This window comes from Schistocerca serialis, chromosome 3 (assembly GCF_023864345.2).
Source record: "Schistocerca serialis cubense isolate TAMUIC-IGC-003099 chromosome 3, iqSchSeri2.2, whole genome shotgun sequence".
Lineage (NCBI taxonomy): Eukaryota > Metazoa > Arthropoda > Insecta > Orthoptera > Acrididae > Schistocerca > Schistocerca serialis.
In genome coordinates, this window is record NC_064640.1 from 787,362,187 (window position 1) to 787,387,023 (window position 24,837).

The following is a 24,837-nucleotide window of genomic DNA, read 5'->3' on the forward strand; positions in this document are numbered from 1 at the left end:
CATGATTTTAAAAATTATCGCAGTTGAGAATATATTCAGTGCTCATAATATTACAGATCACCCCTGCGCTGACGATGTCAGAATTGCATTAGAATATGTACGAGGGTTTGCTGCCGTACAATAATTACGGCCCAAACTGGACCTCTGTGAGTAGTTGTACTTTAATACAGGTAAACTGGGATCTCGGGTGAACACAGTTATCTGAATTTGTTCTTTCCAAATGAGCTCATTAAATGGCTCTTTGTCAGATGTACCGTAACGCTTCAAGCTGCCCATTACAGAAAGAATGTCTCTGCTCCACACATTATTCGTTCATTCATGCCACCATCCTTCGCTTAACCTAAGGCTTCTTTAACATTTGTACATAAAAGTTGCGTCGTTTCAAAGTCAACACGGACATAATCAAAAATGGCTCTGAGCACTATGGGACTTAACTGCTGAGGTCATCAGTCCCCTACAACTTAGAACTACTTAAACCTAACTAACCTAAGGACATCACACACATCCATGCCCGAGGCAGGATTCGAACCTGCGTCCGTAGCGGTCTCGCGGTTCCAGACTGTAGCGCCTAGAAACGCTCGGCCACTCCGGCCGGCGGACATATTCAAGTACTGATGTTTTACCCTACGACTGTTTTCCAAGTGAGTGCTTTCCAGCCCACTAGGTTAGTCTTTCTGATATGAACTCCGTCATCTGGACAATAACGCGCACTTCATACACCGGGAACGACCCAACGAACCCATTAGACACCGTCTAACAAGTCCTCGAGCACCACCGCTAACAGTTAAACATACTGAAATGTAGCTATCTCATACTGGACCAGTAACAGTGCCGTCGGACGTTTCCCGTGGGCTGTCACGTCGCTAAAGATGGATGCGGCCACCAAACATCGACATCACGGTATGCAAAGTATGTTGTTTCACTACACAAGAGCGAAATTTACGAGGAGACATCTGAAGGTTCCAGGAGTATATTAATACAAGTTATTTCATCTTACCCAGACCTTATTGTACACCATTACCATCAAAGTAGTCCCCTTAGGAATGGAGGTACTAAGTCCAACATTTCAGCTACATTCTGGAACCGCGCGACCACTACGGTCGCAGGTTCGAATCCTGCCTCGGGCATGGATGTGTGTGGTGTCCTTAGGTTAGTTAGGTTTAAGTAGTTCTAAGCTCTAGGGGACTGATGGCCTCAGATGTTAAGTCCCATAGTGCTCAGAGCCATTTTTTTGAAGATGGCAACAGAAATTTGCCGTGTCTTTGTTAGAATGTTTAGTACCCTCTGCGATTACACTTGAATCTCCTTTACTGTATCAGTCTTCGTTAGTTAAACTTCATTTGCATCTTTGAGAGGAGGAGGAAGTCACAAGAAGCTAAATCCGGCGAGTACGACGACGGTGAAACAACTACCTTGTTGTTCTTAGTCAAAAATTCTTGTCCGATGTAATCGGTATGCGGTCGTGCATTGTCATGGTGGAATACCCAATGATACCTACGCCTCTTCCGCATACATTTACTCCTCGTAACCTCCCTCAACCGTCTCACAATACCATGACAGAACTTTTTAGTGATCGTCTGAGCAGGGGGAATATACTAGTTACGAACGATCCTATCAATATAAGCAGTTCAATAACGATTTAATGTTGCTCTTGACTTGTCAAGCTCTCTTGGCCGAAGCGAAGGGCTCTTCAAGTGCGACAATTGCTGATTATTTTTAGGGTCATAGCTATCAACTCAAACTTCGTCGCCAGTGACATCATTTGAAAGGAAGTGAGGGGCGTTTTGATGCAGTTGTTAAAGTTCCCTGTAGACTTCCAGGCGATATTCCTTTTGATTATCTTTAAGCAGTCTCGGCACAAACTTCGCCGCAATCCTCCTTATGTACATTCCTCCTTATACAATACTTTCACATGTACCACTGCTTACTCCCGAGGTGTTGCAGAGGTCTCGGATGGTCTGCCTATGATCTTGGAGAATTATATTCCTCACTTATTGAATGTTTTCCTGAACGAACGTTCGCAATCAACTGCTTATTTTCGCCCATTTTTGGAAAGCTTGTACCGGTCCTGTCGCTCGTCTAAAAAGTTGTCTCCAGCAGCTTGCTTCAACATCCGGTGCGCTTCTGCAGCGGTTCTCCCAAGTTTTGTTTCAGACTTTACACAGACACGAACTTTCAGATCAACCATCGTGAAACCGCATACTCATGGAAACACGGCATTGGAAATATGCTCACCAATAACTGATTTAGAGAGGATGTTTGGGAGATACCTAAAGGTATTTCAGTGTACTCTTAAAATTTAAATTTGTACACACACACACACACACACACACACACACACACACACACACACACACACACACACACACACAGAGTATCCAACATTCAGATTAGTGACACAGAAGATGGACGGCAGACAGAGGAAGGAAGAAGCGACTTACCTTTCGCTGGCGATGGATGAGTTCCTGGACATGGACTTTGGTGACATCTCGAAGTCGGAATCAGAGCGATAGAGGAAGGACTCTCTGCGCTGTGGCAAGTTCTGCAGTACCAGCCCGGCTGAAGGCGATGCTGCGCCATCCAGCGGACTGCGACCCGGGCTAGCGCCATTTTCCACGTCAAAGCTGAAACACCGAGAAGCACTGTGTCACTGCACATTCTCTCTGTCTCAGATTAAAGGTAAAGTACCCGTTCAAGGAAATCTAATGAATTCAGCTTCAGTTTTTTTTATGGAAATCGGTTTTGTTGGAGTTTAATATTGGAGCACAGCCGGTAATTTCTTCGGAGTTACCTCGAGTACTGAAGGAAATCATTGGAGAACCAAGTCATAATTCGGCGGTTTGAGAGTCAGTTTCACTGCTTATCTACGGAAGCACTCGAGAATTTCTAACTTAGCCTCACACGGCTGAATGGACCGCACTGACGGACATCCCCCCCCCCCCCCCCCCCCCCTTTTCAATAGTAGTTCGATATGACCACGGAGAATCGAACTGTGATCTCAGTCAGCACTAGCTTACCACTTAACAACCGTGTCAATTGTGTGCGTAATGTTCCAGATATCTCTTAACGTAATGTAGACAAAAATGCCATTGCGGGCTTGGAATAAAATAGCTGTGACACAGATAGTGTCAGGAATTTGTGAAGGGATTGTTCGAGAACAAGTCCAGGCAATCAGAACAGGAAACGTAGATGGCAGTGACAGGGTTGAGATTTGAATCCGGGCGTAAACAGTTACGAGATCCGTTTTATACTGCAGCGATTACTCTTTGGATAGTGCTAGCGATGATTTCTTACAGCCTGCAGAGAGAAGAAATGGTTTAAAACATCTTTACCACAACTGTTGTATTTTAAGCGTAGCTGATGTTAAACTGATGCTAAGAAATCCTAAAGCGGTTTGTTAGCATACGACAGCAATGAATGATCATTGTTCCTACACGGACACTCTGCCGCAGGTTTATCTTCTGTACAATAATGAAATAATGGAACTCCTTTCGGAGCATACGCAGAAAATCTTACCAACCGAAATTAGCTGTTAGTATTTATAAACTTCGCCGTGTAGCTCTCTTTCATGCTTGTAGAGACTGACATTTTCTGCCAAAGGGGGGCGACATTTCCTCACCGCACGGAAAAAATGTCACAGGCAAAAGTTCCATCTCTTCAAAATGTCAGATTCTTTTCTGCTCCATTGTCACATTTAAAATTAAGTTCCAAAGTGATGACTAAACGGAAATTTCGATTAAGTTTGTCGACAATATTCTGTTTCTTCTGGTTGGAGTATACACCTGTTTTTCAACGAGGGTGTATGTGTAGAAGTAGTATGCTAATCCCTGGGAAAATATCCTCCTTCGGCGAATGACTGCTTTCATAGTGTCGGAGGTCACGATTACTGATAAAACCCTCTATGTTTTTGCGGTTAATATACAACTGTTCTTTCGTAAGAGGCACATGTTAACAAGGACATTCTCAATACGTTTCTAAACGGAACAGTAATTTGGCGTCAGCTGTTTCGTCCGTCTTTATTTTGATCGTCCAGAATCATACTATAAAAGTGTCATATAGTTTCATATGCGCTTACAATTTTTGGAAATCCCTTACGTGGATCATCTCCAGAAAAAAAGTACTGTCACACTTGAACCCATCCAGCTAGTTGTTAACTGTTGGAAACAAATGAACGAAGTTCTGTTAAGTCTTCAACTTCGGATAAATTACTTCTTGACGGCACTGCTTTACAGTTTATCCGTTTGAACGAAACACAGCGCGACTACTGTAAATTGTTGTACAAACAAAAAGATCCCGCAAATCTAGCTCACATTGTTGTGCAGTATTTAAAAAAAACCACTGACATTTACGCTGTGCTCCGTGCCTGGTCGAGAAATATTCTCCTTGCTTGATCCAAGCCTCCTCCTCGAGACAAATTAGGGGCTTTTTATATTAACGAAACGGTGGAAGTAGCACTAAGTGTAAACGAAATTACATCAATGTCCCATATGGTGTTAACAAATCACAAGAAACGTCAAAATGTAAGGCACACCCGTTACGGCAACAAATTATCACCATTAGCACCAACATAAGTCCTCAACTTCTTTTTCACTAATATATTCACAAGCAGTCATTCGTGTATTTCTTGACTTTCATGTCCGTGGCTTTCTGGCGTACATTAAATTATACTGACACAAATTACAAGCATAAACTCAGCTACGCCTTCACCATCAACTTGGTGTTCTTGAAAACTTTACAGTCCCACGAAATGTTGAAATTTATGTACGGCAATCAACAACTGGGAAATTGGTTTGAACAAGGCAGTGATTCACTAAATACCATCTTACAAGAGGCGGCGCCTGTTTCACTTTTTCAGAGCTACGAAACAACACGCCTCCTGTGTTACGAATAAGACACACTATTCTGTGTCGAAATATAAGTAGAACTCCAATGGCACTACAGGCATACTTAAGCTGCTGCTAACGTTGGAAGTCGTCTCGTATGTGCAATTTAGGGTTAATTATAGATCAAACTCCATACTGTGGATTACTAATTTGTCACTACACTACCGAACCACAGACAGTAGAAAAGTAACTGCTTTCGTCTTTAGAGTAATATCGAAGATAAGCTCATTCGACTGACACGCGGATATGAAAATCTGATGCCTTTACGACTGTTGCTTACTGCTTCCAGCTAGATGACTGTGCAAGATCAGAATTTTCACATACGTAACTATCGAGTTCTGTATTTTCCGCATCAGAAGTTGGAGACTACGCTTAGCTGAAATAATTTCTTTTGTCCGAGACGCGTCATTTATACGTTAATGTCTAATACTAATCACTCTGTGTGTGTATTTTTTAGATAACGTTCGTACTTCGTTTTCTACAGACGTTACGCATTCCAAAGACAGTTAATTGGTTCTGCTCCAACTTCCTCCTATGATTTAGAATTTGTATTTCACTTATTTCTATTAAAAATGAATATAGAACAGGGAAATACGAGTGCGAAATAGTTTCCTCAAGATTCACTCACCTCGGCAGGCAGCGTAAATATATTGCTCAAGACAATTTACAAGTCTATTTACAATAATTTATTTAGGAAGAGTTGTTTTAAAATTCTCGTGAGAAAATTAGCTAAACTTTCTTTAGAGAACTGCATTATTATAGAACGAAACAGCGATATAACGGCGAACGTCTTTCATACATTTAGAAACTGCACATTTAGAGTATCGTTCTTGTACGCAATAGTCTTTCAGGAATTGTTACTTTTAAGTGTGTCAGTTCTTAAGTTCTGTTTCGTTTGTTCAACAACTGCATCTTGCCTTCCGTTAAGGAATTAGGAACTTTTAAACTGTCTTAACAATGGAAACTTCTGCTGTTGACTGTAGTAACCAACCGGTCACACGTTCTGTTTCGTGCTCTAGTGAATTTCACCTATGTCATCGAAGTGCGGCATATACACTTCGGAAAGGTGTGGAGGTACATTCTCGATTAATGTGGCGAGAAAGACACGACATGCTGTCTACCGCCCCAAGTCAAACAATTTGCGTGTAAAGCAAGACTTACAAGGGCTGAGTCACAATCGACCTTGAGTGTTTCCACACTTCACCGCAGCACATTCGCTAGCCGCACCGTTCTCTACGTGACGAAGTACAAAAAGCATGTTCACGGTCATAATTAAGTCCCCAAGCAACCATCCAGAAATCTAACGCACCAGAATCTAGCATTTCAGTAATATGGAGTAACTTTGCAGGATTCAAAGTCATAAAAGCTGAAAGCAGTGATCACGTTCTCAGCACCTTCATAATGCTTCAACGTAATGTATGCCATTTATTCATTGTCCGATCGGGCAATACTCCGTACAGTTCTTTACTCGGATACTATCGAATTCTAATACTAGTTGGTAAGTAAATCTTTCGGGTCCGTCGATGGGTACTGCGTTCAAGAATAGTATTAACACAGTTCTCAGGCCACGTGATTATCAACAACAATCGCAGCAAACAGTATGAGCTTGTTTTACAGATCACAATGTTTGATACCGAAGTTTCAAAATCTTGGATTCGGTTATGAATCTGATTAATAACTAACTACACAAGAAATTTATGCTTTTACTTAGCAAAGCGAGCTGTCTCTAATGGTTGAAAGATAAGATTATTATGTTTCATTTGTTCTAATATTAAAGACAGAGAATTAACGTAACAGTGGTTATAAAAACGTTTCACTATTAGCTTCTTCGCGTAAACCATTACATACTGGATGGAATCTGTGAAAACCTCTTACGATTACAATCTGTATCAGTCATTCGATCTTGAGAATATCCACTCAAATGCGCTTACTGGCTTCACTACTGAGGAAATGCAACGCTTCATACATCACTGAAAACTAATCAAGCTCATGATTATACGTACAGCAAGCCCCAACGGATAATATTAAAGAAAATGTGAAATATTTCAGCTGTGTGAATCTGCGCAACACCACAGAGGGGTACGTGAACTTATATTGATCACTAAAACAATTTTATTTACGAGTCTGGCTGGACAGATTGCAACTGTGTGTTCGGGGTGTCAGCCGCCTTCATATTTTGATAAAGCGTAGATGACAATGACTAGAAAGCAGTCGGCAGTATTGGTTACTACATTAGTAGTTAGCCTCTGAGGACTGTCTCACCGTTAAAGCGCTTGGAGTAGATCGAAAAGATCAATGTGGGGCAGCATATATAGGCCAGATATGCCGCACAGTACAAGAACGCTGCGATGAACATCAGCGTCATACACGCCTTCGTCAACCGCAATAGTCGTCAATTGCGGAACACTGTCTGAATACGGGACATCGGATGATTTATGAAAAGACGGAAGTTTTATCCCCGGCATCATCTTTCTGGGAAGCAATGCATATCCGTACAGCCGATAATCTCATCAACAAGGATGCGGGATTTGAATTGAGCACAGCGTGGGACCCTGCATTGGCTGCTATTAAATCACGACGCGAAAATCAAGATTCTTCGATAACAGGCCCGTCATAACATTGGTCTAGTACAGCCGTTGGTGAGTAACGTCTGGTCGCACTGTTTGCAAACCCAGCGTACAGTGCACGTGCAGGAGAACCGCTCTGCGATTTTCGGCAGAGGGAGTTTGAATATGGCACCACCTATCTGCAACTCACTGCGCATGCGCGATTTCCGTGCCTGCGTTTTCTTCGCGCACGTGTTCTAGAAACGTGGCGTCGATGTGCGGATACCGTCAGTCGTACCTAGACACCAGCAAGGTTGAACCACTTGAAGATGTCGGACAGTTGCTCTGAGGAAATATTGTGGAATTTGCACAACGTGATCCGGCGGCAAACCCGTGAAGACTATTTGTTATGAATATTTATTACACACTAATTTCTCCGTGCTTGTACTGTCTCCAAAGGGAGGCACTAATCTCAAAGTGACGAAACATAATTCTAAGCTAGAATTTTGATAAGGGATCCATCTATAGTGGTGCACAATCTGTCGTTGTTAGGTAACAAGGAAAGGCCGGCCGGAGTGGCCGTGCGGTTCTAGGCGCTACAGTCTGGAGCCGAGCGACCGCTAAGGTCGCAGGTTCGAATCCTGCCTCGGGCATGGATGTGTGTGATGTCCTTAGGTTAGTTAGGTTTAATTAGTTCACAGTTCTAGGTGACTGATGACCTTAGAAGTTAAGTCCCATAGTGCTCAGAGCCATTTGAAGAAGGAAAGTTTTGCTGGGGGACAGCGGACGATGTTGGTTCAAATGGGTCTGAGCACTATGGGACTCAACTTTATTGTTTAGGTCATTAGTCCCCTAGAACTTAGAACTACTTAAACCTAACTAACCTAAAGACATCACACACATCCATGCCCAAGGCAGGATTCGAAGCTGCGACCGTAGCGGTCTCGCGGTTCCAGACTGCAGCGCCTAGAACCGCACGGCCACTTCGGCCGGCTGCGGACGATGTTGGTCATGTGGTGCTGACAATAACGTACGTAACTAATTTAAGAGAATGAAAAGGGGGAAACTATTCCTCCCGTGTGTGTAAGTTGCCCTCTGCTCATTTGCGCACTGAGATGAATTGATCGTTGCAAGAATAAATACGAAATCAATATGGATTGCATATCAGTAAAGTTCTTGAGCAAGTTGTGATTTCTCAAGCCTCACTGAAATCTTCCTGTGTACGGGGAAATCTGCAGAATTAAAATGCACCTCTGAAGGCATTCTGTGATGTGAAGAAAAACGAATCTGAGGGGGGCTTTTGATTAATAAAATGTATTTTTGTGAGTATGAACTTGACAGTGTTTTCTGTTTGCCTAAATACAGGATAACCAATACTCATACACAGCGTTAACTATCTGTTGTTATATTTGTAGTGAGAAGTTAGAAGAAATAGCGAAATTTAGCACAAAAGACATCAACTCAGCATCTCTTACACTTCAGTAACTATCTACTGACCACCTGAAAATGATGTAACACAGGTCGTAATGTGTTGAGGAAATACTTACTGAAGCACTATACTTTATTTGCCATTTAACATGGATATTAGCTATGTACCGAACTCAGTAGACATGGTTAGACAGTGTTAATGAACCAGTTAGGGACTCTCGGTAAATTACAAAAGATCGCTCACTTGTGCATGTAACGTATAGCCGATTTTCACATTCTGTCTCATATACTGTAACGACGAAAACAGTGTATAAAGTAATCTGATAACCAACAACGTGGCCGGCCGTTGTGACCAAGCGGTTCTAGGCGCTCCAATCCGGAACCGCGCTGCTGCTACGGTCGCAGGTTCGAATCCTGCCTCGGGCATGGACGTGTGTGACGTCCTTAGGTTAGTTAGGTTTAAGTAGTTCTAAGTCTAGGGAACTGATGACCTCAGATATTAAGTCCCATAGTGCTCAGAACCATTTGAACCATTTTTGAACCCAACAAACGTAGGCTAAAATATGAATACTAGGCATCACGTCTCCCTCTTGTGAAAGGTTAGTTTCATCGTGTTTTACGGGAAGCGGAACGAAACACGGAAAACAAAAAAGTTCACGGATGATAAGAGGAAGTGTGCCTGACGTCCCGGATGATTCACGGTGAGTGGGATGTGCGAGGCCACGCGCATCTACCGTGACGAGACGGCCCTGCCTTCCGCCGACAGCGAACGGCGCTGCACTGCGCTAGCCCGATCACGCGATCGCGACTTGCCATCACGCAGCATCACCGCAGTAATTTATCGCTAGCTGTAATGGTCCAATCTTCACTCCGTGCAGTCGACCTTCCGCGCGTCCTTATATAATCGTGACGGCGCGATTCCAGCGCTTTATTCCGTTCTCTGGAAGCCATTTGTCAAACGCGTCGAACAACAACACTCCTGACAGACATCATTCTGGTCTGCGTGTAATATAAAGGCTAATAGTTAGCGAGCTTCCATCACGATCCTCAGAAGATTTAACAATTTACACAATTTCTGGCTACTCCACATGCTTCTGATTAGTTAACAAAATAGAGGATACGTAAATAACGAGAAATGTTTATCATGGTGGACAAAAATTTTTTCAGTGGAAAGAAAATATAAATTACGCCATTACAGCACGCTAGAGCGTCTTTTCTTCGCACTGAAGCGTCTGTTGTCGACAAAGCAAAGTAATTACGAAAACTTAAATGCAAAAGCAGGGTATGAATTGCGTTTTTCGTTGTTTAAAATGAAACAATGTTCCACCAAATGCGGAATTCATGTGCACATTCATCTGTTATACCACAATAAGTCAGTTCAAACATAATGGATAAAATGAAAATATTAATTTTCTCACTGCTGACAGGCAACTGGAAATGAGGAGTGATGCAAATGCGTTAATGTTAAGCGAACATTGATTTACAAATAATTAGTCTACATGTAAAATTTACTGCGCGTAACATAACACCCGTGCCACATCGCCACTTCATTAAGTAGGCAATGAAAGTCTAAAATGATGAGAGAGAAGAAAAGGACTTACCGGAATTTAAGCGAGATGGCACAGTGGTTAGCCCACTAGATTCGTATTCGGGAGGACGACGGTTCAAATCAGCGTCCAACCATCCAGATTTAGGTTTTAGTGATTTCTCTAAATCGTTTCAAGCAAATGCCGGGATGGTTCCTTCGAAAGGGTTCAAAAATGGTTCAAATGGCTCTGAGCACTGTGGGACTTAACTACTGTGGTCATCAGTCCCCTAGAACTTAGAACTACTTAAACCTAACTAACCTAAGGACATCACACACATCCATGCCCGAGGCAGGATTCGAACCTGCGACCGTAGCGGCCACGCGGTTCCAGACTGAAGCGCCTTTAACCGCACGGCCACACTGGCCGGCCTTCGAAAGGGCACGGCCGATTTCCTCCCCCCATCCTTGCCGCAATCCGAGCTTGTGCTCCGTCTCTGATGACCTCAATGTCGACGAGACGTTAAACCCAATCTTCCTTTCTTCCTTCTGACTAGAATGGTAGGTTTATCTGCAAACCGACTATATGTGTGGTGTGCTTCAAGGAGGCCGTAGTTCTTTAGTGTGTAGAGATTGATGAGTACATGGTCTTAACGAGGAACTGTCAGTACAACTGCTGGGGGCACGGACTAAATATGAACATTCTGGTAATAACATCTCATTCCTTGACCTTGTTTCCTGACTTACCAGCAATGCACTGTAAATATGTCTGCAAGAGTTTTCAGCGGATAGTGTATGTGTGATCATTGTGACCTACTGCATCTAGTGTCAAGACAGCAGAGTGAGTTTAAGGGTAAAGTTGATCTGCTAATCACAACAGCGGAAGAGAAAATTAACTTACGCATAACGACAGAAGAGCGTTATTTATAATAATGCGGCTTATAACGTGATGCCAAGTACTACGGGTAACTTGAGTCTAGAGAAGACAGCATTAACAAAAAAAAGGGATCTGAATGAACGCCACATTAGGTTAAAGGCTACTCTTGCCAAATATTGTAATACAGTGCTGCAGCGAGAACAAAATGGTAAGTATTAATCTCCAGAAACTTTTAATGCGCTCCTTTTACCCATTGCAAGACCTGGTCACGAATGGGGAACATTAGGGTGTGTGCAAAATCTAGACTGTCTACTTCCAACGGTGGAACATTGCGGAAGTTCTGTAATAGTAGCCTAAATTGTAGTTTTCTGAGTATCCTATGGTCACAAGGAATGGGGAACAATCTGTCTATGAAGACATTCTACAAGATTTTTGATAAACATGTTCCGTTAATGGTGGAGACAATGTTCCATGTAGATGATTACATTTTTCAGTATGATGATTCTATCATTCATGTGGTTGTACACGTCCAAGAGAGGCTGGGAAATGAAATTATACTTATGATGTGTTCTACACAGACATCGGATTTAAATATTATGGAGCCAATATAGGCAGTATTGAAGAAAATATTAAGAACTAGTTGCCGAGCCGGCCGGTGTGGCCGAGCGGTTCTAGGCGCTTCAGTCTGAAACCGCGCGACCTCTGCGGTCGCAGGTTCGAACCCTGCCTCGGGCATGGATGTGTGTAATGTCCTTAGGTTAGTTAGGTTTAAGTGGTTCTAAGTTCTGGGGGACTGATGACCTCAGACGTTAAGTCCCATAGTGCTCAGAGCCATTTGATTTGAACTAGTTACCGATCCCATTGGTGATCATTCATGAATTGTATGTATGTATGTATGTATATCCAACAGCATTTCCGATGATTTGGATGCTAAAGAAGACCCTAAACCATATTAGAAGAGTATTTACTTATTTCCCACCCTGTGAGGATGATGGTGAAAGGAAGTGGGCGCACGATCTGCGTTCGACGACTGGTTCCTTCCACAGGCTCGACAGCGAGGAGCAGCTGTTACTGTGGTTAACACATCCCTGATGACGATGCACAGCAGAGTTATTCCAGCAGATGCCCACTCCGTCATTCGCGCGTCACGCATTCATCAAACTAACTTACACGACTCGTCGGCTGCACTGGGCATCGCTCAAGTGGACAATTAGTGACTCCAGAATGTTTCTTTGGTCTGTCTCGCAACACTTTTACTATACTCTGCGGATGTGTGCTTATATACTCCTCGTTACTACCATGACGTTGACACACACAGTGCAAATCTGAGGCGGCAGTTTTTCTTGTGTGGAGCATATAAGCCATACTCTTAAGTGGAATAACAATTTGCTGTAGCGCGATGATGCCTTTCCTCTTATCCACACTATGCAGCAGAAGGATTGTACGAGTAATTAGGTGTAGCATTGTTATGTATCGTCGTCGTCGACGTCGTCATTATTACTACCGTTAGAGAAAAAATTCTCCCTTTTCTACAGTTTGTTTCCCAGTCCCCATTAAAGGCAGTGACGTTTTGTAGGGGGGGACCTCCGCCACACACCGTTGGGTGGCTTGCGGAGTATAAATGTAGATGTACGTGTAATTTGCAATAGCGTATTACCTTCAGAAGCTTGCTGTGTCTGTGCTGGAGGAACACACTGTTGCAACTGTTGGGTGGAAGAGCGATAGTCATTTACTGTGACTCTGAATTTCAATTAAAATGCTTCAGTTACCACTGAGCAGTAGCGATACAACGAAATACATTTTTTTACGTTTGTTCCTCTAAGTTACTGGATTTGATGTTCTGCTATAAATAAGCCTACTCTGTCGCCACTATGAGCCGCCATCATCACATGTTGTGCTTCGTTATTGCTACGGTACCAGTTTGGATTGTCACAAACGATCTTCAGGCACACGAAGTTTTGAACATCAGTAGCTGTGAGGATATATACATGACGTAAACACCCACTCCAGGTAACGTGAAAAACGCAAACTATTAATAACGATATTTTTCAACGTTTTGTAAGTATTCAGAGTTTCGACGCATCGTACTGTTGTATTAATACGGCATTAGATCATCTCAATTATACACTCCCGGAAATTGAAATAAGAACACCGTGAATTCATTGTCCCAGGAAGGGGAAACTTTATTGACACATTCCTGGGGTCAGATACATCACATGATCACACTGACAGAACCACAGGCACTTAGACACAGGCAACAGAGCATGCACAATGTCGGCACTAGTACAGTGTATATCCACCTTTCGCAGCAATGCAGGCTGCTATTTTCCCATGGAGACGATCGTAGAGATGCTGGATGTAGTCCTGTGGAACGGCTTGCCATGCCATTTCCACCTGGCGCCTCAGTTGGACCAGCGTTCGTGCTGGACGTGCAGACCGCGTGAGACGACGCTTCATCCAGTCCCAAACATGCTCAATGGGGGACAGATCCGGAGATCTTGCTGGCCAGGGTAGTTGACTTACACCTTCTAGAGCACGCTGGGTGGCACGGGATACATGCGGACGTGCATTGTCCTGTTGGAACAGCAAGTTCCCTTGCCGGTCTAGGAATGGTAGAACGATGGGTTCGATGACGGTTTGGATGTACCGTGCACTATTCAGTGTCCCCTCGACGATCACCAGTGGTGTACGGCCAGTGTAGGAGATCGCTCCCCACATCATGATGCCGGGTGTTGGCCCTGTGTGCCTCGGTCGTATGCAGTCCTGATTGTGGCGCTCACCTGCACGGCGCCAAACACGCATACGACCATCATTGGCACCAAGGCAGAAGCGACTCTCATCGCTGAAGACGACACGTCTCCATTCGTCCCTCCATTCACGCCTGTCGCGACACCACTGGAGGCGGGCTGCACGATGTTGGGGCGTGAGCGGAAGACGGCCTAACGGTGTGCGGGACCGTAGCCCAGCTTCATGGAGACGGTTGCGAATGGTCCTCGCCGATACCCCAGGAGCAACAGTGTCCCTAATTTGCTGGGAAGTGGCGGTGCGGTCCCCTACGGCACTGCGTAGGATCCTACGGTCTTGGCGTGCATCCGTGCGTCGCTGCGGTCCGGTCCCTGGTCGACGGGCACGTGCACCTTCCGCCGACCACTGGCGACAACATCGATGTACTGTGGAGACCTCACGCCCCACGTGTTGAGCAATTCGGCTGTACGTCCACCCGGCCTCCCGCATGCCGCATGCCCACTATACGCCCTCGCTCAAAGTCCGTCAACTGCACATACGGTTCACGTCCACGCTGTCGCGGCATGCTACCAATGTTAAAGACTGCGATGGAGCTCCGTATGCCACGGCAAACTGGCTGACACTGACGGCGGCGGTGCACAAATGCTGCGCAGCTAGCGCCATTCGACGGCCAACACCGCGGTTCCTGGTGTGTCCGCTGTGCCGTGCGTGTGATCATTGCTTGTACAGCCCTCTCGCAGTGTCCGGAGCAAGTATGGTGGGTCTGACACACCGGTGTTAATGTGTTCTTTTTTCCATTTCCAGGAGTGTATTTGGCTTTTATATAAGAGGTTGTGGTGATGATTTTGTGCTTTTGACATCAAGTAGGCTGTGGATGTAATTCGCTTACACTGCTGGCCATTAAAACTGCATACCAGAAACGAAAATTTACATATGTTCTGTATAAATTGTTGTTGGAAGAATATAAGATTTAATTTGTATCTTGCGGGTATACAGGGAGCGAAAGTTAGTACACAGTGCCGCCATCTCTGACAGCAACAATGGCTAACCTGGCTGTGAATCGTGACGAACTAAACTTGGACGACAGATGCGGCTAAGTCATTCCATCCTGCTTCAATTCTATTCCAGATTTTATCAATTAAAGTGGCTTGCGAAACCCACGACCGGATGATTTCAATGGTTGAAACATCTAGACAACGCGCTGACCAGGAAAACAGTCAAACACCGTTTTTATGAAAGTAGGTCAAGACCACACAACGAACTTGCGTTATCTTGTTGAAAGATAACGCCACGGGGAACTCGAAGATAGGGCACAGCCACCGACCCTGAGACGTCAATTACGAAACGGCTACTGTCTAGATTCCCGGTTACGCGAAACAGAAGTACTCGTAGTGTGTATCAAGTGACATTCCATACCATCACGCCGGCCGCGGTGGTCTAGCGGTTCTAGGCGCTCAGTCCGGAACCGCGACTGCTACGGTCGCAGGTTCGAATCCTGCCTCGGGCACGGATGTGTGTGATATCCTTAGGTTAGTTAGGTTTAAGTAGTTCTAAGTTCTAGGGGACTGATGACCACAGATGTTAAGTCCCATAGTACTCAGAGCCATTTTTTGAACCATACCGTCACACCAGAACCAGAGCCCGTCTAACAATGACCATCTGGCAACGTCCGTTCTCACACACGTCGACGGTGATGCTGTATACATACTCGGGACTCGTCTGGAAAGACAGCTTGGGGTTACTCGTGTTTCCAATGAGCTCCTTGAGGGCACCACTATCGGTGTGCCTGTCTTTGCTGCCGCATCAAAGGTAGCCACCATAATGGTCGACGTGCTGACCGTCGGTGGTGCTCCAGACGTCGTCGATCTGCCAGTCTGGATACTTGTTGCTAACAAGTCCATCTCCTTACTCAAGGTACGTGACGTAGGTACGAACCTGCACGACTGGGCGAACAATAAGGCTGTCATCTCGAGCGCTATACAGGTGAGGCAACTGAGATCAAGCATGATGCTGAGTGTGGCCCACTTGGACCCATCGATTCCATTTTAGATGCCGACCTACGTGAACAGCAATATCGCGGAACGAAAAACTGCACCCTCGACTAACCATGATCCTGCCGTTGTCGAATCCAGACACATGCTGGTAGAAGTTGTTGTGTCTAGACAAGACAGCCTAGACACAATGAGAGGAAGCCGAAAGGCACGCGCTAAGTTAAAGCAGGATGGCGTGAGGTCTGAAACAGGATACGTAATGAATGCTATAAAGAAAAGTACGTAGCTTCTGGAATACTTAACTTTAATCCATCCTTTTGGTACATCTGGAGATTGTGGCGATACAAGTGAGACTCTTTAGATACATGCAATGTTACTAATGGCACCTTGCTAGGTCGTAGCCATTGACTTAGCTGAAGGCTATTCTAACTATTGGCTCGGCTAATGAGCAATGCTTCGTCCATGTAGTCGCTAGCAAAGTCGTCCGTACAACTGGGGCGAGTGCTAGTCAGTCTCTCGAGACCTGCCTTGTGGTGGCGCTCGGTCTGCGATCCCTGACAGTGGCGACACGCGGGTCCGACATGTACTAATGGACCGCGGCCGATTTAAAGCTACCACCTAGCAAGTGTGGTGTCTGGCGGTGACACCACAGAAGTCTCTCCTTTTTACAAGAGGCGTTACACGGACTCGTCACAAACAACCAACATTCACATACAATATTTGATTGAGAAACCCGCTGCATATTCTTTTCTACTATACAGAATGCATATGTCATTACTCCTACCTATAATGTACAGATGCGCTGAAATGCTAAGAAGTTACATATCCAAGCATGTGATACATGATGAGCAGAAAGTCTTCCCTGGTTACAAACACTTATTTCTAAAGAACTATGTCACATGCAACTGTGTAGTGTGTCATGTCAGCACTTATCGATAGTCGCATCAAAGGGCAATGACCTCTCTTTGATCTGGGAAGCTCCGGAGGTACTCTTGCGCGTTGGTCGGACGGGGAGTGAGATGGTTGTTGAACGGCACTGGGGCAAGATGGAATTGTGGAGGGAAAGGCGCAGCTGCTGGACAAGAGAATTAGCCGGGTTCGTTGGTTGGTTGATTCGGGGGATAGGATCAAACAGCGAGGTCATCGGTCGCATCGGATTAGAGAAGGACGGGAAGGAAGCCGGCAGTGCCATTTCAAAGGAACCATCTCGAAATTTGCCTGAAACGATTTAGGGAAATCACGGAAAACCTAAATAAGGGTGGTCGGACGCGGGTTTGAACCGTCCTTCTCCCGAATGCGAGTCCAGTGTGCTAACCACTGAGCTGCCCAGTAGTCAGGATCTAGTGGGGTGCTCGGTGTCCCTGCTCAAGCAATGTTATCGCAGAAGTATCAAAGTTTGATCGAAAACGTGATAACTGCATTTTGTGGCAATGTGAGCACGTATGAAGCCGATGTTCGCTTTAAGGTATGACTGTACTCTGCCCCTGCTGAGAAGTTACTGAAGAACCCTCTTGGAACTGTTCGCAGATTTTTGTTACGGTCTCTCTCTTGTGAAGTACCGAGTACTATTTGAGGTTTGGTGACAACGTAATGAATTTTATAGTGGACAGTCCTTTGCAATTTTTCAATGGCGCACTGAGCACAAAGTTAAGTAATTCACACCCATAGCGAAGTATTAGTTTCAAATTTCGCTTAAAAGAGCGTACAATCTTCCTATCTCTGGGTCCAAAAGCGTGGAGACCTATGGTGTCACTTTCGTGTCTGACGCCCCTTCAAACAGCAAGGTGTCGACACATGCGACAAAAAGGCCACAGATCAGAAGTTCATGTGACGTGTAAGGTGGGTTAATATCAAACAGGCACCAAAATTCGCCACAATTCCGCACAACGCCACCGCGGACATGTCACACATTGGCATGGTCGTCAAGCTTGTTCTTACCCACATTTCACCTCTATTTTTAACGCCTCTGCGATGGAAGTTAGAACCGCGACGCTCAGCGTAAGAATCTTATCAGTGGCCGAGAACAACATTCAAGACACACCATCGCTTAGAATCGGTACGAAAAGGTCTCAAGGTTGGCATAAAGGGCGTCAGTGAAACCACCCCATTACATGGGGCGGTCAAATGTTCAAATGTGTATGAAATCTTATGGGACTTAACTGCTAAGGTCATCAGTCCCTAAGCTTACACACTACTTAACCTAAATTATCCTATGGACAAACACACACACCCATGCCCGAGGGAGGACTCGAACCGCCGCCGGAACCAGCCGCACAGTCCATGACTGCAGTGCCTTAAACCGCTCGGCTAATCACGCGCGGCCGCAGATGGGGCGTTGATTCCTACATATTTTACTGTCGAAAATGACAGTTCGCAGTGCCATCAGCAACAGGAAGAGCTCTTGTGAATCTCTGATATTGCTGACACCCTCAGCCGATTACACCCTTCTCTGAGGATATTGTGCAGACGCATCCCTATTAAATGTGATCTGGCCTCTTTGGTGAGCAGCGCGATGGCTAGTTTTGCTCTCGTGTACAGGCTGGAACCAACAGAGCCCGTTTAAAACCATTCGACGAAGTCTGAACATAAAGCGTGGCAGCAAAGTGTACGTACGCATTTTCATCCCTCCGTTTTCGCCCTCAACTACAGCGCGATCAGGGGAGAGGGGAAGGGGGGGGGGGGTTTGCAACATTCAGATGTGCGTGAATAAAACGGCGAAGGGTCCCTCCCAGTTCAGCAATACCCTCGCTACCACCTACGCCCCGTATCTAGGCACGTAACAAATGTACAGGACTATTACAAATGATTGAAGCGATTTCATAAATTCACTGTAGCTCCATTCATTGGCATATGGTCACGACACACTACAGATACGTAGAAAAACTCATAAAGTTTTGTTCGGCTGAAGACGCACTTCAGGTTTCTGCCGCCAGAGCGCTCGAGAGTGCAGCGAGACAAAATGGCGACAGGAGCCGAGAAAGCGTATGTCGTGCATGAAATGCACTCACATAAGTCAGTCATAACAGTGCAACGACACTTCAGGACGAAGTTCAACAAAGATCCACCAACTGCTAACTCCATTCGGCGATGGTATGCGCAGTTTAAAAGTTCTGGATGCCTCTGTAAGGGGAAATCAACGGGTCGGCCTGCAGTGAGCGAAGAAACGGTTGAACGCGTGCGGGCAAGTTTCACGCGTAGCCCGCGGAAGTCGATGAATAAAGCAAGCAGGGAGCTAAACGTACCACAGCCGACGGTTTAGAAAATCTTACGGAAAAGGCTAAAGCAGAAGCCTTACCGTTTACAATTGCTACAAGCCCTGAAACCCGATGACAAAGTCAAACGCTTTGAATTTTCGGCGCGGTTGCAACAGCTCATGGAAGAGGATGCGTTCAGTGCGAAACTTGTTTTCGGTGATGAAGCAACATTTTTTCTTAATGGTGAAGTGAACAGAGACAATGTAGAGAATCCTCACGCATTCGTGCAACAAATTCGCAATTCACGAAAAGTTAACGTGTTTTGTGCAAACTCACGGTTTGAAGTTTACAGCCCCTTTTTCTTCTGCGAAAAAAACGTTACAGGACATGGCTCATGCCACAACTGGAGACCGACAGCGCCGACTTCATCTTTCAACAGGATGGTGCTCCACCGCACTTCCATCATGATGTTCGGCATTTCTTAAACAGGAGATTGGAAAACCGATGGATCGGTCGTGGTGGAGATCATGATCAGCAATTCATGTCATGGCCTCCACACTCTCCCGACTTAACCCCATGCGATTTCTTTCTGTGGGGTTATGTGAAAGATTCAGTGTTTAAACTTCCTCTACCAAGAAACGTGCCAGAACTGCGAGCTCGCATCAACGATGCTTTCGAACTCATTGATGGGGACATGCTGCGCCGAGTGTGGGAGGAACTTGATTATCGGCTTGATGTCTGCCGAATCACTGAAGGGGCACATATCGAACATTTGTGAATGCCTAAAAAAACTTTTTGAGTTTTTGTATGTTTGTGCAAAGCATTGTGAAAATATCTCAAATAATAAAGGTATTGTAGAGCTGTGAAATCGCTTCAATCATTCGTAATAACCCTGTACATGTCTGAAATTTCGACACATATTCTGCCTTGCACCTGCAGGCAGGTAAACACCGCCTGAGGGATGTCGAAGGGGTTGCCTGACCCTCAGGTGCTATAGCAACCACAGGGCTTCGTGTGTCTCGAAGTTTCAGACATGTACATTTATTACGTTCTCAGCTAAGGTGCGTGGATGGTAGCCAGGGTGTTGCCGAACTGAGGGTCTTAGTAATCCTTCGCCGTTTTATTCATGGATATTTGACTGTTACACCCTCCCCTGACCACTCCATAGGAGAGCGCGAAAATGGAGGGATGAAAATGCGTAAGTGTCCTTTCCTAGTGGTTCCAACCTGTACACGAGAGCAAAAACTGTCGTAGCGCTGACCTCCGGAGGTGCCATATCACGTTTAATGGGGACACAACCTCATATTGTCCTTAGGGAAGTGTCGAAACGATCGAGGGTGTCAGCAGTGTGAACGGTTGACATGAACGTCTTACTACTGTTCATCGCTCTGCCAACTGTCATTTTCGATCTGGAAATGTGTGGGTAACAACGCCCTGTGGCCTGTGGAAAGGGGTGGTTTGATTGACGCCATTAAGCCAACTCCTGAGGCCTTTTCGTGCTGATTATGAACAGCGGTAGGTCTGGAACGTGTCCCCTCGGCCACTCATAAGAGCCGGCCGCGGTGGTCTAGCGGTTCAGGCGCTCAGTCCGGAACCGCGCGACTGCTACGGTCGCAGGTTCGAATCCTGCCTCGGGCATGGATGTGTGTGATGTCCTTAGGTTAGTTAGGTTTAAGTAGTTCTAAGTTCTAGTGGACTGATGACCACAAATGTTAAGTCCCATAGTGCTCAGAGCCATTTTTGAGCCACTCATAAGAAAACTGGGTACAAATGTACGAACATATTCCCTCCACTGTGTCTCTTTGCCAACTGAAGCCAGTGTGTATCCGTTAGAGAAGGGTGGAGACAGTTAAAATCATTAAGTTGTCAGAGATCGTGTTTCGCCGGAGATATACTGACTGCAAGGTAACTGTGTGAGGCCTTTCCGCTTCGTGGACGCCATCGCACACAGTGCAAGCCTGGGGCGTTCTAGTGACATTGAAAGCACTATCAGTGCTGTTACTTCCTTGTCAGCATTTCTCGGTTGCAACAAATACCTCACATGCAATGCACATGCTCTGTGACGTTTCTGAGGCCATCAATGGGGCAACAGTTGGGATAGCCACACGTGCTATACACCTGAAGCCTAGCCTAAAGAACCGGTCCGCTGCATTAAACAGCTACCTTTGTGTAGCCATTAACGGAGAGTGCTTTTTAAAGGACACGGGTGAATTGTGCTGGCGTCTCAATCATGGTGTTATGTGCATCTGACACGTACTTTGCAAAGAAACTGAAATATTTATTCAGTTAATTACGTGTTGTTTTAAACGAGGCCAGTATCCAGCAAGCTAACGCAGGCCATGGTTTATATTTTACAGCACAATTCATGTGGAAATAGTTAACAGATATCCCCAGTTCACAAACCGAATTACCTACTATGCATCAGAAGCTGTAAGACATCTTTCTTATTGCTATCAGTTTAGACTGGTATCAATCGACAGTGGACAGAGGTTGTCTTCCAGAACACTATTCGTGTGGATGTATACACTTCTCACAATCACAACTGGAAACGATTAAGGCGTCATGCAGCAGACGTCAGAGTGTCAAAGCGTGCAGGGCGGGCGTAAAATCCTTCCCCTACTACAAAAAAATTATTTCTTACAAACTATACTAGATACTCTTGGTCATGTTGATCACTACATCTGACAGTGTAAATAATTACTAAAAACCACGTCAGCGGTATCACTATACATTTATTGTGTTTCAACATCTTCTGGTTGCCGAATTGTGCGAAAGTTACGTCATCCATACCATTTATGTCGTGACTTTAGTACAACTTGACAACCCGAAGATGTTCAACGGACGAAACCGGCCGCAACACAATAAATGTGGAATAATAGAGATGAGGCGGTTTTTATTAATCATAATACTTGATATAGCTATGTTGCTTGTTGCAAATAGTAGTTCAACTAATAACGTTTTCGTGGACACACTTCGACAAGTCTATGCCGTTTTTTGATAATGGTTGTTTACAAATGAAGTTTTTACGTGTGCTCTGACATCAGTTACATGAATTTCAAACATGGCGCGCGGTGTAGCTGCGCCGTCGTGACGCCTTGTCACGGTCCGTGCGGCTACCCCCGTCGGAGGTTCGAGTCCTCTCTCGGGCATGAGTGTGTGTGATGTCCACAGCGTCAGTTAGTTTTTAAGTTAGATTAAGTAGCGTGTAGGCTTAGGGACCGATAACCTCAGCAGTTTGGTCCCATAAGACCTTACCACAAATTTCCAAATTCAAACATGGATAGTAATTCAAAAAGACACACGCTAAGGACTATTCTTTTACCAGATCTTTGATGAAATCTTTCAGGACAGATGGATTGATAAAGAGAGTAAAACGTCACAGCCACCATGTTCACCAGATATAACCCTTCTTGACTTCTGTGGCGTTACGTTAAGAATGAAGTGCACCAGTTTCTGATGCGTAAACTCTTACGGCACGAATACGAGACGCTGTACAGCTAATAGCGAGGAATTCATTGTTGTGGAAGGCGATGGTGCATCGTCGCTCTTACCAGACTTTTTCAAATGTATCGCCTGTTCCTGGACGTTAATGAGGGTGCTTCGTTGGTCTTTGTGAACTGTGCGTGAGTACAGGCTAAGGCGGCTGAAAACAGGTTTACTGTATAGGGGTTGGCGGCAGGAGTCTTAAGTTTTATTCATCTGGACGTCTCTGTTGGCTACATTACGTAGCAATATACGTCAGATTAATGTCACAATTTGCTAGAGAACAAATTAGAATATTAGAACATTAATTTATTAATTTCCTTAGCAACAACAACAACCAAAATAATAACGCTGTTGATGGTGAGTAAGTGTTTAAGGAGACCAAACAGATATCATCAGTCTCCTATTCACTATCTAGGACAGAAGCAGTGCACCCAATCGGTCTACGTATAGAGTAAATTCTGTGTATATATGTGAGAAAGTGTTCTAAATATTTGCGTAGCGTGTATCTGAGGCAGAACGTAGGAAACAGTACGTATTCACCTGGTGGGATATAAAGAACGGCTTGAAAACCACCAAGCTGGGCGGCACACCGAAACCACCTAGCCACACCTGCGGGTTGCAGGCCGCGATCATCACCTGCGCAATGATCTCAATACGTTGAAAATGTCAGTTGTGGTGAGAAGAGTGTTCCGTGTAGTTGCAAGTGCATTACGTCGGAGCTACGTCAATTAGAACGTGGGAAAATTGTTGGTGTTCGTATCGTAGGTGCCTCCGTAAGCAAGGTAACGGAAATGTTTGATGATGCACCGTATCGGAGATTTATACCACACAAAGGGAAAGCGAAGAAACATCCTCTGCTAAGTCACAACGCGAGCGAAAGTGTGTGTTAAGTGATCACGACAGACTGTTGCTGAAGACGATTGTGACGAAAGGTATGATTATTTATTTTTAAATTGGCTTTCGGGGTGCACCCATACAGCCATCACAACAATGGAAGATACGACAGTGTGTTTCGACAAATGAGAACAATCATTAGGACCAAGCCGCACCTTAATGAGTCATGTGTACCGTACAGGCGATTATCGGGCCAGTTATGACGGTACGAAAGTATGGGCAACACCCAGTCTCCGAGCGGAGAAAATCTGCCACCCCGCCAGAATCGAACCCACTCGCCTTCGGTTAGCTGTCTGCCTCGCTGAGCCAGCAGCTGCCGAGCTGAACATAGGCGCTTCTCTATCTTCACTACTGTGAAAAATACATCTTCTACTGAACTCGTGCTCATAGCTCTTTAAAGTATGCATTTTAGAGTCCATGGTTACTAGACTTATTTTGCTTCGAACGATCGTATCTGACATATCCCTCAATATTGAACATTCCTCCTAGAACATTGTGTAATTTAGGTGACACAAAGCATCCCGGCAGTAAACAGGAAATCGCTAGAAGAGTAGCCTTCTATTTGGACTGGAAAGGCTAATGCTTGTCGCTTACTAAGTTCAATATTCGTGCCAGCCTATTGAACTTGCATGCTGCAGACTGCTGCTCACTTTCTGGGTGATAATTAAGGATCTGCTACATATATTAAGATCGTACCTCAGTATTTCGGTTACTGAATGTGGGCTCATTTTGTGGTTCGGAAATCTTTTAAGTGTCCGTAGTGATTGTTCTTACACCGCAATTCTCAGTATGTACAGCGAATTTAATATACGAGCTGTGTGTTCACGACGGTTGGCACCTCAATCTAGCTAGCCCAGTAATATAAAAAAATGTACATCGAAACGTTTCCCCGTAACTGTCTGACTTAAATCGTACTGAAGTAAGTAAACTACCGTCGAGCAGTATATGTCTCGCAGTGAAACTTCTTAAGGACGAAGATTACGCGCCGCATTCTTATGCCGATAACGTGCGATACGGTCAAGGTCACGAACGATAGCATTACAAAATGCCGTGTTATGCGATGAAACTCGCCGCATCTCGTAATATATCACGCAACTGACACATTGCAAACAGAGTGTTAAGTAATCTGCTATCCTTTACGCTGCGTCGTCTTCGCCACATAGTGTTGACACCAGTAAGCGAGTGATCACAGCATGGGCTTGTGCAGCGCACGCTCGGTTGTGTAATTTGTAGAGGGAGGTGGGGGAAGACAGGGGAAAGTAGGGAGA

The 24,837-nt window shown here is 45.0% G+C and overlaps 1 protein-coding gene across 1 annotated transcript in view; it reads right to left on the bottom strand.

Annotated features, from left to right (window-relative positions):
* The window catches only part of LOC126470633 (cAMP-specific 3',5'-cyclic phosphodiesterase-like), a 929,897-nt gene that overhangs the window by 811,536 nt on the left and 93,524 nt on the right, over positions 1–24,837 (bottom strand). The window contains exon 2 of the mRNA XM_050098609.1: positions 2,442–2,624. Coding sequence (XP_049954566.1) covers positions 2,442–2,624 — 183 coding nt within the window. The remainder of the gene's footprint in view (positions 1–2,441; positions 2,625–24,837) is intronic.